This window comes from Pelophylax lessonae (genome assembly GCF_965119305.1).
Source record: "Pelophylax lessonae genome assembly, chromosome: 6".
In the NCBI taxonomy this organism is placed as follows: Eukaryota; Metazoa; Chordata; class Amphibia; order Anura; family Ranidae; genus Pelophylax; species Pelophylax lessonae.
The window spans coordinates 278,378,730-278,391,549 of NC_138773.1; the positions used below are offsets into that span (position 1 = coordinate 278,378,730).

The following is a 12,820-nucleotide window of genomic DNA, read 5'->3' on the forward strand; positions in this document are numbered from 1 at the left end:
ACAAATAGTAACAATGGTACCAGAATAACAGTATTTTCTAGCAGACAAAGTTGAACATTCAGAATCCCAAGAGCTGTTGAGAACTTGCCTCAGAGATCAGGGTTTGAAATACTCAGAGCAGGGATGCTCAAACTATGGCCCTCCAGCTGTTGCAGAACTACACATCCCATGAGGCATTGTAAAACTCTGACATTCACAGACATGACCTCACATGAAGTAGCACAATTTAAAAGTAGCATTTCAGTAGGATTTTAGGAGCTACTTGAAAGACATCTGTACAGCTTTATGCACAAATGTCTATTGAAGTCGCACCTAAAATCTGAAAAAGTAGTGCAGGAACTACTTTTGCAAAGTCGGCGTTGCACCGTTTGGAACGGTGCCATTGCTGGCAATAAGATGCAACTTGTAATGCGATTTGACCTTGACATATCACTCTAGTGTGAACGAGGACTTAGAAGCATTTCAGAGCTAAACTACACAGGAGGGTTTAATTGCTTTCTTTTGAGAGATTTAACAACTTGCTGGCAGTCACTTCAATCGGATAGAGCAGTGATGGTGAACCTTGGCACCCCAGATGTTTTGGAACTACATTTCCCTTGATGCCCCACTACACTGCAGAGTGCATGAGCATCATGGGAAATGTAGTTCCAAAACATCTGGGGTGCAAAGGTTCGCCATCACTGGGCTAGAGCTACACAGGGGATTTTTAGCAGAGATGTATAGTAACTAAGTAGAACTACTTCACTACTGTACTTAAGTACCGAAAGGCGGTATCTGTACTTTCCTAGAGTAGACTTTTTTTCTCCTACTTCCACTTTTACTTCACTACATTTTTTCGATTATTTCAATACTTCTACTCTGATATTTTTTTTTTGTGCTGCATAGTTACTCCTTACAATTATAAATATTACCACTGCCAGAACAGTAGATGGCAGGTTTCATGAAGCTCAAAAAAATATGTATAATGTGATGTGTACTTTTGACTTTTGACTTCTTTCTTTAATAACTTTAACTTTAATAAACTTTTGACTTCTTTCTTTAATAACTACATTACACAGTACTTGTACTTTTACTTTAAGTACTTGAGTAGCAAATTTTTTTTTAAAACTACTTGCAATACTTAAGTACAAAAAATGTTGAATACTTTAGTACTTCTACTCAAGTCACTTTTTGATCGAGCACTTCCACTTCTACTCAAGTCACTTTTTGATCGAGCACTTGTACTTTTACTCAAGTATGGGTTTCGAGTACTTTATACAACTCTGATTTTTAGTAAGTCAATCATTCTACTAAAACTGCTAGCAACTTATTACTATAAGTGGAAACTGGTTGTAAAGCAAAAGGAGTAAATAACTTCCAATGGAGTAAGATACATAAATTGCAGGTCTTGCATGATCACACAATGCTCCAATCATGATGATGACTGGTACTGGAAAGTGGTTACATCTCTAAGTATCAAGATATTAAAGCTGCCTGTGTAGCTCCCTTTGGAGTATATGCCAGTACTGGGAAATCATGGAAGCTACCATCCCTGACCTCCTAAGGCCCCTTTCACACTACGTCAGTTGTCATCCATTTTTCGTCAGTTGTTATCAGTTTTTCGTCAGTTGTTATCCGTCTTTCATCCGTTGTCATCCGTTTTTACATAGAGATGCATTGATGTCCGTTTTTCATCCGTCAACGGATGGATGAAAAACTGACAAACTGACAGCGTGTGTGAAAGGGGCCTAAAGCTAGCTGTCTCTGTCTTACATACATTGAGTCACTGACCTGAAGCAAGCATGCATCCTTGTTCCAAGTCAGCAATGCAAAAGTATTGAATGCCATTGGATCAGCATGGAAAGACAGGCACCTAGCACTCTTAGAAGGAGACATCAACTATGGCGATCTACATGTTCCCCAAGTATAGGTTCCTTCAAAGAAATGTCCATCTTCAGGAGTCCTATATATCCTTTAATAGCTCCTATTGAGAGGTCTGCAGAAGCAGTTTGAGCACAAAACTACTAATGTGTAAACATTCCTTCACTTTACATTCTAATGGTGAGGCTTCAGCATGGACACTCTTATCTTAACAAAATAAAAGGCTCTGTGGTAGGCACTTTTACATGTTGCACCCAGAGACTTTGAAGTGAACTACAGAAATAAAGAAGCGGTCATAGTGACCTTGTTTTTAACGGTTCAGGGTCAGGACTGACAATCCTATTCCTGGCTTTACCTAGTGAGTCACTAACCTGGAACAAAGGATGTAGCCATTGAAGTCTAGGCTTTCACCCTGCATTTATCTTTCAGGTCAGTGACTCAGATGAAGGTAGAGATGAACTAGGTAGAGATGAAGATAGTGAAAAAACAAATCTAGCAATGGCAGCTATCATATTTTACCTCCACTTTAAGAAAACCTTAACCGTTGCAATAAATAGAAGGTTCCAGTACATACTTGTACCTGTTACATGCTGCCTTCAAGAGCACTCTCTTAACATGTTCCTGAACTGCCAAAGCAAATACTAAGGATAGTCATAGGATAGAAATACTCCTGCCCCATCCCATGTGACAATGACTGGATCTCTTGGCAAGACAATTAAAGTCTTGGCAGTGCATTTTAGGATGTAGGCAGCTATCTATGCATTGACTTTTTGGATGCCAGTATTTGTATAGCAGCTTGGGAGGCCCTTTGCTAGGCTGTTATGTAACAGGAAGGAAATACTAGTAATTACTCTTTTATGCAAATATTGCTTTAAAACTACTTTAACTTTTGTTTTAAATAAACATTCATATTAAGTGCAGGATTACTTACAATGCCCTCATGGGTTTGACATTATAAGCCAGAGGAATCAGAGGAGTATACCAAATAAACAAAGTGCTAGGCACTGTCTAGGTACCCATACTCAGGAATGCCTGTACGACTTTTCATGTGAGTGATAAACTTATACATTGTAAAGAGATTTTTGTCGGTCATGGTCAAAAGCAGTGAGATGAAACATTTCTTCAGATCTCTTTTCAAGATCTTGCATGTCGACATTGAGCTATTGCACCTAGTAAGGAGACAGATCCATACCTTAGGTAGCCAATATGTGAAGATTACTTTATTTGCTTACATATGGCTGGGACTCTGCAGACCCCTTTCAGACCCATGGGTGGAGAAAAGGTGTAGGGGGGATAGAAATAGAGTTTCACCACTTAGCACTGTGCAGGGATAGATTTACCATTACGCACAGTAGGCCTGTGCCTATAGATAGCAGAGGCAAAGAGTCAGCCCTGTTTATTTATTGACCACCATTTTGTTCTATCATGTGTAAAACTACAATCATTTCATATAAACTTTACATATTTTCACAATATTAAAAGCCAGATTTGCCATTAAATTATGAAAATGTTCTGTGTAATAGAGGCGATTATAGCAAAAGTATATTGCTTTGATACATACATGGATTGCCATACATTGATTTAACCTGATGATAAAGTCCTATGTGTCTGGCTGACTCACCAATGTTGAATGGCAATTCCTGAGTGGATATGGGTACCATTACAGCTCCTTGCTAAAGCTTTTTATGAGACATATAAGCAGAAGACAGTCCACTGAGAAAACTTTCTGTTAGTGTAATTCATAGAGAAGCAAGATTCAGTTATCCTCCAGAGTGTTTGGAGGACAGAGCAGGGCTTGGGCATGCACAAATCCAGTGCCTCTACTTAGACATCTACTAGATTGCATGTTATTGGCTGCAGTGCTGAAAAGTTCCACAACCTGCAGTCTTCTATGCACTAAAAAGCAGTAAGCTGGCTTTTATCCTAACAAACTACACTGGACTAGTAAAAGAACATAAATCAGAGCAGTACCTGATAAGAACCCCGGGTAATTGGTAATAGCTGACGCATGAAACATCATACAGTGAAATCGTTGGTAATTGACAAAGCAAATCATCAGACTTATTTAACAAAATACAGAATTTGGAAAGTGTAGAATCTCAAAGCAACCAATCAGAATTCATATTTTACTGGCCTGTTTACAGTAAGTCAAATCTAATTGGCTGCTCTAGGATGCTACATTCTCTCTGCTCTCCACCCATATTGGGTGCTAAAACCCAACTCCAGCCAAACCATTTTTTTTTTGTTTTGAATAAAGGGTGGATGGGATAGAACCATTGTGTAGTTCTGATTTGTGGTGTGTGTCCCTGATTTTCCCTGACATCCTGTTGACACAGGAAATGAGAAATCTTTCTAGTGAGAACGTCTATCAGGTTCTTTTTACTTTCTGTGCGTTTTTGACATTGAAAACTTCTCTTTCATTTTTTGTCCTGCTGTCACAGAGACAGTCAGCGAGGTCAAATCTCCCAAGTAGGGTCACAGATGAAATAAAAACCTAAAGAATTCCAGGTATAGCACTTTTCATATATTTACATTGTAATTATGCATATGCTATACCTGTGGGATACCCTGTAGAAGCACTGCTCCTTTAGTGATCTCCACTTGCTTCTAGGTCCTGTGCCAAGCAGCTCCCCTGCTGCATTATGAACAGAAGAGGCAGACCGCTTGACACAGGGTGCCATTCAGAAAATGCTTTGCATTTTCTCAATGAAGGAAAAACATTCTCTGATTGGATGAGGTGGAAAGGTGGGGCAGTGATGTCATGATCTGGACCAATGTAACTATGTGAAACACGCCATACTTGGAATTCCTCTTTAACCACTTCCCCCTTTGACGTCCTCCCAAGCTGCTTTACAGCGCGACCTGTCATCGGCTGTGTCCATCGGACATAGCTGATGATCTATCACTGTACCGGCCCAATGCCGGTACCATGCAACCTCTGTAACCAATCACAGCAGATTACATGACAACTGTAAACAGCAGATGGCTTTCTTTCATGCCATTCATTGTGTACAATTGTGTTGCTAGCTGTGATTAGTCACAGTAATCACATGTACAGACAGGGCCAATCACAGCCCATCTGTAGCATGTGATTAGTTGTTGCCAATCACAGCTAATCCCAACAATAAATACTGAATGAATGAGTTTCATTCAGTAAAAATGGTTGTTTATACCAATAAAACTCATTGATATAAGCAATCATAATGTGTAAAAAAAATAAAAATAACTAAATCCTGATCACTTTCACAGAGTAGTACCATGTTACTATTGTAACACTGTATTGCTCTGGTTACAGGGGTAAAAAAAATATTAAAAATGTAATCAAAAAGTAAAACAATAGAAAATAAATTATTAAATTAATTTTTTGTTTTTACATACTGTCACCAGTCTCCCTGATCACCTCTGCACAAGTTATATGATGATGCTGTACTGCATTGGTGACAGTTTTTGAAAGTTTGTAAGAAAAAAAGAAAAATAGAAAAAGTGAAATTATTTTTTTTTTAATTTCTTTATTTTCTAAAAAAAAAAAAAAGACAAAAATATACAACTTCAAAAAACTCACAATGCCTCTTACTAAATACCTTGGACTGTCTACTTTTCAAAAGGGGGTCATTTGGGGGATATCTGTTCTGTCCTGACATTTTTGGGCCTCAAGAAATGAGATAGTCCGTCAGTACATAAGGATTGATCAATTTTCAGATATATAACATAGTTTGTGGACTCTATAACTTTTCTACAAACTAAATAACAGAGATGTATAGTAACGAAGTAGAACTACTTAAGTACTGTACTTAAGTACCGAAATGCGGTATCTGTACTTTCCTAGAGTAGAATTTTTTTCTCCTACTTCTACTTTTACTTCACTACATTTTTTCGATGATTTCGATACTTCTACTCAAGTATTTTTTTTTTTGTGCTGCATAGTTACTCGTTACTTTTAAAAAAATTACCACTGCCAGAACAGTAGATGGCAGGTTGCATAAAGCTCAAAAAAATGTGTATAATGTCATTTGTAAATCAGCGCATACAAAAATAAAGGCTGTGTATAATAAAAGCTGCTATACCAAATCTTTCCAATAAAAAGAAAATATGAAACAAACAAATAAATTGTGCTACAGCGCTTAAAGTGCATCAAGAAACTACTAACAAACACAGGTTAATCATTTGAATAAATCATTTGAAATAATAAAAACAATATGATGTTCAAACTTTTGACTTCTTTCTTTAATAACTACATAACACAGTACTTGTACTTCTACTTTCAGTACTTGAGTAGAAATTTTTTTTCAAAACTACTGGTACTTTTTACTTTTAGTACTTAAGTAGCAAATTTTTTGAAAAAACTACTTGCAATACTTAAGTAAATAAAATGTTGAATACTTTAGTACTTCTACTTAAGTAACTTTTTCTGCGAGCACTTCCACTTCTACTCAAGTAATTTTTTGATCGAGCACTTGTACTTTTACTCAAGTAGAAATTTTGAGTACTTTATACAAGTCTGCTAAATAATAAACACTGTTTTGGGTTATTTTCACCAAAGAAATGTAACAGAATATATTTTGGCCTAAATTTATGAAGAAATATTTTTTTTTGCAAAACTTTATAACAGAAACTGTTATTTTTTTTTTCAAAATGTTCGTCTTTTTTAGTTTATTTAGCAAAAAATTTTAAAAAACAAGTGGTGATTAAATACCACCAAAAGAAAGTTCTATTTATGTGGGAAAAAAATGCTAAAAATGTCATGAGTACAGTATATCTGGGTTCGTACACATTTTTACCAATAAAATTCCATGACTTTTCCGTGACTTCCAAGTAAATATTCATGACCTAATGTTTCATGAAATGTCTATGTAACTATTGTAATTTAACCAATCTTATCAACTATATTTGAATATACTGAAGAAAGAAAAAGATTTGATGGGCGCTCCTGCTTGGGGATAAAGCTTCAGTTCAGGCAGTCATGATGGATATGGTGCAGCCAGACTGGTATTAATGGCACAGATGCACAAATGCGGCGCATACATCGAGGGCAGCTCTTTGTTAGGCCAATGCAACAGTCCCACGAACAGGCAGAAAAGAGAGAAAGGCGCCACTCAGTGTAGCAGATGTAAATAATTTTATTGAAACATATTAAAAACTTACATGAAGATAAGCGTCTATCTTCATACCTCGGCATCCTTCCGGGTCAGCGGTGTTTCCGTCCCTGAGGCTGGCCAGCAGCTGGGAGATGACACTAGGGGAGAACCAATCCGGGGACTTAGATCGAGGCAGCGGTGAAGCGCATACCTCACTGGAGGGCCGCACGAACGTAATGACGTGGGGGAAGGGGGCGGTAACCGGCAAGGAGTGGTTCACGCATGCTCCAAAAACCGGTTAACGCCCCCCCCCCCCGCGTCATTACATTCGTGCGGCCCTCCAGTGAGGTATGCGCTTCACCACTGCCTCAATCTGACTGATTCCCCGAATTGGTTCTCCCCTAGTGTCATCTCCCGGCTGCTGGCCAGCCTCAGGGACGGAAACACAGCGGACCAAGAAGGACGCCAAGCTGTGAAGATAGACGCTTATGTTCATGTAAGTTTTTAATGTGTCAATAAAATTATTTACATCTGCTACACTGAGTGGCGCCTTTCTCTCTTTCTGCATATTCGAATATACAGGGATTGTGAAACAAATTTCCATGACTTTTCCAAAACTTTATGGGTTAAATTATTTTCCAAAACTTTTCCAGGCCTGGAAATTGCCATTTTAAAATTCCATGACTTTACCAGGTTTTTCATGACCGTATGAACCCTGCGTATTGCATGACCGTGCAATTGTCATTTAAAGTGTGACAGCGCTGAAAGCTGCTTGGGCAGGAAGGGGGTAAAAGTGCCCGGTATTGAAGTGGTTAAGTAAAGTAGTTGCTCTTCCCAAGACTATTTAATGAAAAAAAGAAAAAAAAGTTTTGACTGGAGTTGGGCCAATTAAATCACCTTACACTTGTCCAAATGCCCTAATAACAGCCAATGGTACATGTTCTTTTGGCTCATATGCTTTCAATTTTGATATTTTCTATAAAACTTTTAGTCTGAAAGCTTTTCTGCTCATTACTTAACTGGTTGTGAAGCATGACACTCACACCTGCCACACTGCTTGCACAAATCATTGCAAGGCTGGTGTAATCTACCTGTATAACGCCATCTATCAAAATGAACAGTCTCGCTAAAACAACGTTACACGATTAGTCAGGGCATGAAAAGCCAGGCCAATAGAAAGCCAGAATAGCTCTTACCTGTGATTATATCCTCAATGGCTCCATCTTTGCCTTCATAAACATGTCTATTATCTTTAACTTGTTTTCTCCTCAGCTCTGCTATTAACTCCTGCTGCTGTCGTTTCGATTTATGTGAAGGAGACTGCAAGAAAGCAAAATAATAGATTATTGTAGACTGTAGACAATGGACCACATGCTGAAAATTGTAGCAAGGAAATATTTGCATTAAGAAGCTTAAAGTGTTTGCACCCCAAAATGTTTTTTAATCATCCTAAAGTGACTGTAAAGGTAAAGATTTTAAAAAAACATGCCTATACCTACCTGCTTTGTGCAATCTAATTGCACAGAGCGGCTGCGAACCTCCTCTTCTAGAGTTCACCACCTGTGCTTCTCTCCCCTCCTCTTTGTTCAGTGCCTCCATGGAAAGCCGCTTCCCATGGGGGCAGTCATGCATGCTCGCTCCTGAGCCCCATTGCTGCTTCTACTGACACAGACATCAGGACTCCCCCCCTCTCCAGCTCCATCATCACTGGCTTTGATTGACAGCACTGGGAACCAATGGCTCCCCATGCCCCAGCAAAGCCAGCAAAACCTCAAAGTGAGGGGAGAGAAGAGCTTCAGACGTGCACAATGCTGGATTGAATGGGGGCTCAGGTAAGTAAACAAGGGGATGAGGGGGGATGCTGATGCCTAAACATTTTTTTATCTTAATGCAAGGAATACATGAAGGTAAAAATGTTTAGTCTTTAGAACCACTAGGTTCTAGGAAATTATATATAAACCCCTGTTAGTTTTTTTTCTTTTCTTTTTTTTTGTCATCCATGTCTTTTTGAGGAGATTTCCCTTCACTTCCTGTCCATTAAACACAACAGGAAGTGAGAAGAAGTCTCTCCAAAGTGAGGAAAATCCCAGTTTGACACCTGTCACTGGGATAGGTGTCCCTATTGAAAGACTTCTCTCTATTCCTTTTTTGGTAACAACTTAAATGTTGGATTTCCCATCACTTTCTGTATTGGTGACCATAGTCATAGCAAGCAGTGAGGAGACACGTCTTTCAGGAAACACAGACTGCAATAATAATCCATCAGTAGTTCTAAGATCTCATTCACATGGGATGATTACATCCATGCCCCATGCAGGGCCATGTTTTACTGGAGATCTATACTCAAATTGGCAAAACAAATTTCATAGAAAAGATGACCATATATTAGGGGCCAAGCCAAAATAATATAAAAGGAGAGGAAAAAAAGAAGGAAAGAAAGGGGAGGGGGTTTAACCAACATGGGAGCCCCCAATCCGATAATGTCAAAACTGACCGGTCCACAAGATAGGGATATCAAGCCATAGAGGCCACCATAATATTATATGCAGGCCCAGCAGATATCCCAATGGAACGTATGACACCCCCACTAATACTAATGACCCCTACTACTAATACTCTGTAGTTTACAAGTATGTCGTATTTGTTAATGTAAAGTCTTGACATTTTATCCATGGTAACTAATATGTTTTTCATCGCTATGCCATGTTATTGATGACAATGTTTCCTATACAAAGTAGTAACCACTAGAAGGTGCTAGAGGGTGCATCTATATCTTTGCATCAGAGATAAAATCCACATCCTAGCTGAACAAATGCTATCAAATTAATACTGTATCTAAGGTGCTTGAAATGTTTTTTCTTATTATGCTAGTCAAAGCTGTTTCAGATGAACAATAAAACAAACACAAGTTTTTCTAGCAAAACAATAGAGTTGAACCTTTTGATCTTGTTGGTCCATCATGGCTTCTTGTTCTAAGAGTTTCTCCATGAGGGCCTGTTCCTGTTTTTTTCTTAGTTCATTCTCCTCATCTGCTAGCTAAGAGACAGAAAATGAAAGAAAATTGAGAAAAACCTGCCAAAAGCAGTAGAATTTTAACACATGCAAACCTGTCCAATAATCAGACTGAACTGACTGAAACATTCAGAATACTCCCAAAAATGAATTGCAAATCATTTTTCTTCCTTCACCATCTCTATTTGCTATGCTAATTATGCCAGCAATCATTAAAGTGGATTTCCAGATAAATATAAATGACAAATTGATTAAAACATGATTTTTTTCTTATTATTTTTAAAGCAAGCAGTGGTGCAGCTTGTCATGTGATTTGACCGTTTAAAATCACGTGACAAGTCTCAACCTATTTGTGCCTATGGAACCATTCAAATCAGGGTGAACCTGCACCGATTTGAAAACTTTTCCTGCACTATTTTTATGCGATTTCATGCGTGACTTGCATAGACATCTGTACATGTAGTCGCGCAGATGTCAGCAAGCCACACATGAAATTGCACTGACCTTCGGCTTTGAAATCGCGCTGAAATAGCATGATTTCAAAGAAACATTCGGTGTGAATGGGGTGTTAGTTGAAGTACCTGAATTTGACTTGGTAGCTGCCTCTTTTAGTCTTTGTACAGCAGAGCTCAGACTATGGGAAAGAGAAGCAACAAAACAAGCCAGTTGTACTGCAGTGCAAGGGCCAGGCTGATAGGAGGAGAGAGCAGAGTGACAGCAAATGAGCTTGTTACAGTGCTGCTTCTCCTTTCACTGTCTAGTCACAGGTTGGGGGTGGTGAGGAAACCGGTATCAGGACAATATCCCCCCGGACATCATCCCCCGGGCAATATCCCCTGGGACAATATCCCCCTGGAAAACATCCCCTGGACATAATCCCCCCGGGACAACATCCCCCGGGCCATATCCCCCGGGACAATATCCCCCGGGCCATATCCCCCGGGACAATATCCCCCTGGACATAATCCCCCCGGATAATATCCCCCCGGGACAACATCCTCCGGGCAATATCCCCCGGGACAATATCCCCCCGGAAAACATCCCCCTAGACAAAGGGTTAGGGTTAGAGGGTTAGGGTTAGAGGGGGGATATTGTCTAAGGGGGATGTTGTCCAGGGGGGGGATATTGTCCGGGGGGGATGTTGTCCAGGGGGGATATTTTTCGGGGGGATATTGTCCAGGGGGGATATTGTACGGGGGGATATTGTCGTAGAATCGAGGAAACCTAATTGTAGCAGAGAAAAGGCCTTCTGCCCAGTCAGACAGGGTTGTGCTGTGTGAATGAGCTGTGTAAATGTCAGAACTGGATGGACAATATAGATAAAAACACATTCTATATATGTAGTTTGTCTTTGTATTGCATAGTATACTGCATTAAGATTTAAATATACTGTTATTCAAAGTTTTAAAAAATAATAACAATATATTTATAAATTACTGACAGTAGAAGTGACATATCCCTCGATAGGTAACCAAGTAAATGGAGGCACAATGAGTGTCGCTGATTTAGCTTTACTGGCATTTAGTAGTGTGACAGTTGATTGTATTGGAGGTACGCGAGGTGTACTGCACGAAGCATAAATAGAATAATTTAAAGGGAAGCTGTCATGATAGAAATATGGGGCTTCCTTCGCTGATTTTATTTTTAAAGATTAAACTTTGGGCTTTTCATCCTATCCCTGACTTCACTATAAAGTAAGTGAATCAGAGCATATGTCAGGGCAAAACATGCAATGCATACTAGCACATTATGTAATTGCCTTGCGGGGAATTTTTTTTGTTTTTCCAATGCCGTGGCTTAATAATCATTTCCACTGTCTTCTTATCCACAGCATAGGAACTAATTGACTTGTAGTTCAAGATAATAACCAGGAGGGATAAAAAAGGTCTCCTTAAAGCTGAGCTCAACCCAAAAAGAGGAAGCTCCGCTTGTCTGGCTGCCCTGGCAGCTTCGCAGCTGGTTTCCTACTGTGCATGCGCTAATCGCGCTACACTCTGTGATTGGGCCGGCTGCAGGGGGAAGGAGGAGGGGCTGAACTTCCCGCTCACTTTTTCGTGACAAACTCAGCCAGAAGTGGGAGCAGGTACCTGTCAAAACCAGGTACCCCCCCTCCAAAAGGTGCCAAATGTGGCAGCGGGGGGGGGGGGGGGTACCTGGTTTTGACAGGTACCTGCTCCCACTTCTGGCTGAGTTTTTCACGAAAGTGAGCCGGATGTTCAGCCCCTCCTCCTTCCCCCTGCAGCCGGCCCAATCACAGAGTGCATCGCGATTAGCGTATGAACAGTAGGAAACCAGCTGCAAAGCCGCCAGGCTTCACTGCCGGTTTCCCTTAGCCGAAAAGGGGGCTCCAGCACCCAATGGCCAATTCAAGAATCGGCTCGGGTGAGGACACCGCTGAATGCCTGGACAGGTAAGTGCCTTAATAATTTTTGGAGGGGGCGGCCAGAACTCCGCTTTAAGATAACACAGGAACAGAGCACAGAACCACTTTGAAAAACTGTGAGGAGTCAGCTCTTTATTGCAGAAGAGGTTTGCTATGTCTCCTCTGCAATCACAAACACTTACCTGCCTGCTCGTAGTCTTCTACTGAATGTACACAGAGCTGCACATGCACAGCTCAGCATGCATTCCTGGCACAAAGTGGCTGTGCTGGAATGAGTGACTCACGCTTGCATGTGCGAGATGACATCATTCCCCCACCAGCCAATCAAGAGGCCAAAAACCTGGAAGAGGTTGGGGAGAGGATGAGAGTGGCCAGCGAGGGATGTGACCACCGCATCTCTGGAGGCGAATATTTCAGGAGGTTTAGTTCTGCTTAAAATTACACAGCAAATATGACAAAGACATAAAATGTGAAACAGGACAAAAAAACT

General features: G+C 40.1%; 1 protein-coding gene across 6 annotated transcripts in view; it reads right to left on the reverse strand.

The window, feature by feature from the left end:
• Positions 1 to 12,820, reverse strand: part of FMNL2 (formin like 2) — a 333,795-nt gene that overhangs the window by 13,244 nt on the left and 307,731 nt on the right. For all 6 annotated transcript variants that reach the window (XM_082261106.1, XM_082261105.1, XM_082261110.1 and 3 more), the window contains exons 24-25: positions 9,873 to 9,971; positions 8,132 to 8,255 (exon numbers count right to left, since the gene is read on the reverse strand). In XM_082261106.1, coding sequence (XP_082117232.1) covers positions 8,132 to 8,255; positions 9,873 to 9,971 — 223 coding nt within the window. The remainder of the gene's footprint in view (positions 1 to 8,131; positions 8,256 to 9,872; positions 9,972 to 12,820) is intronic.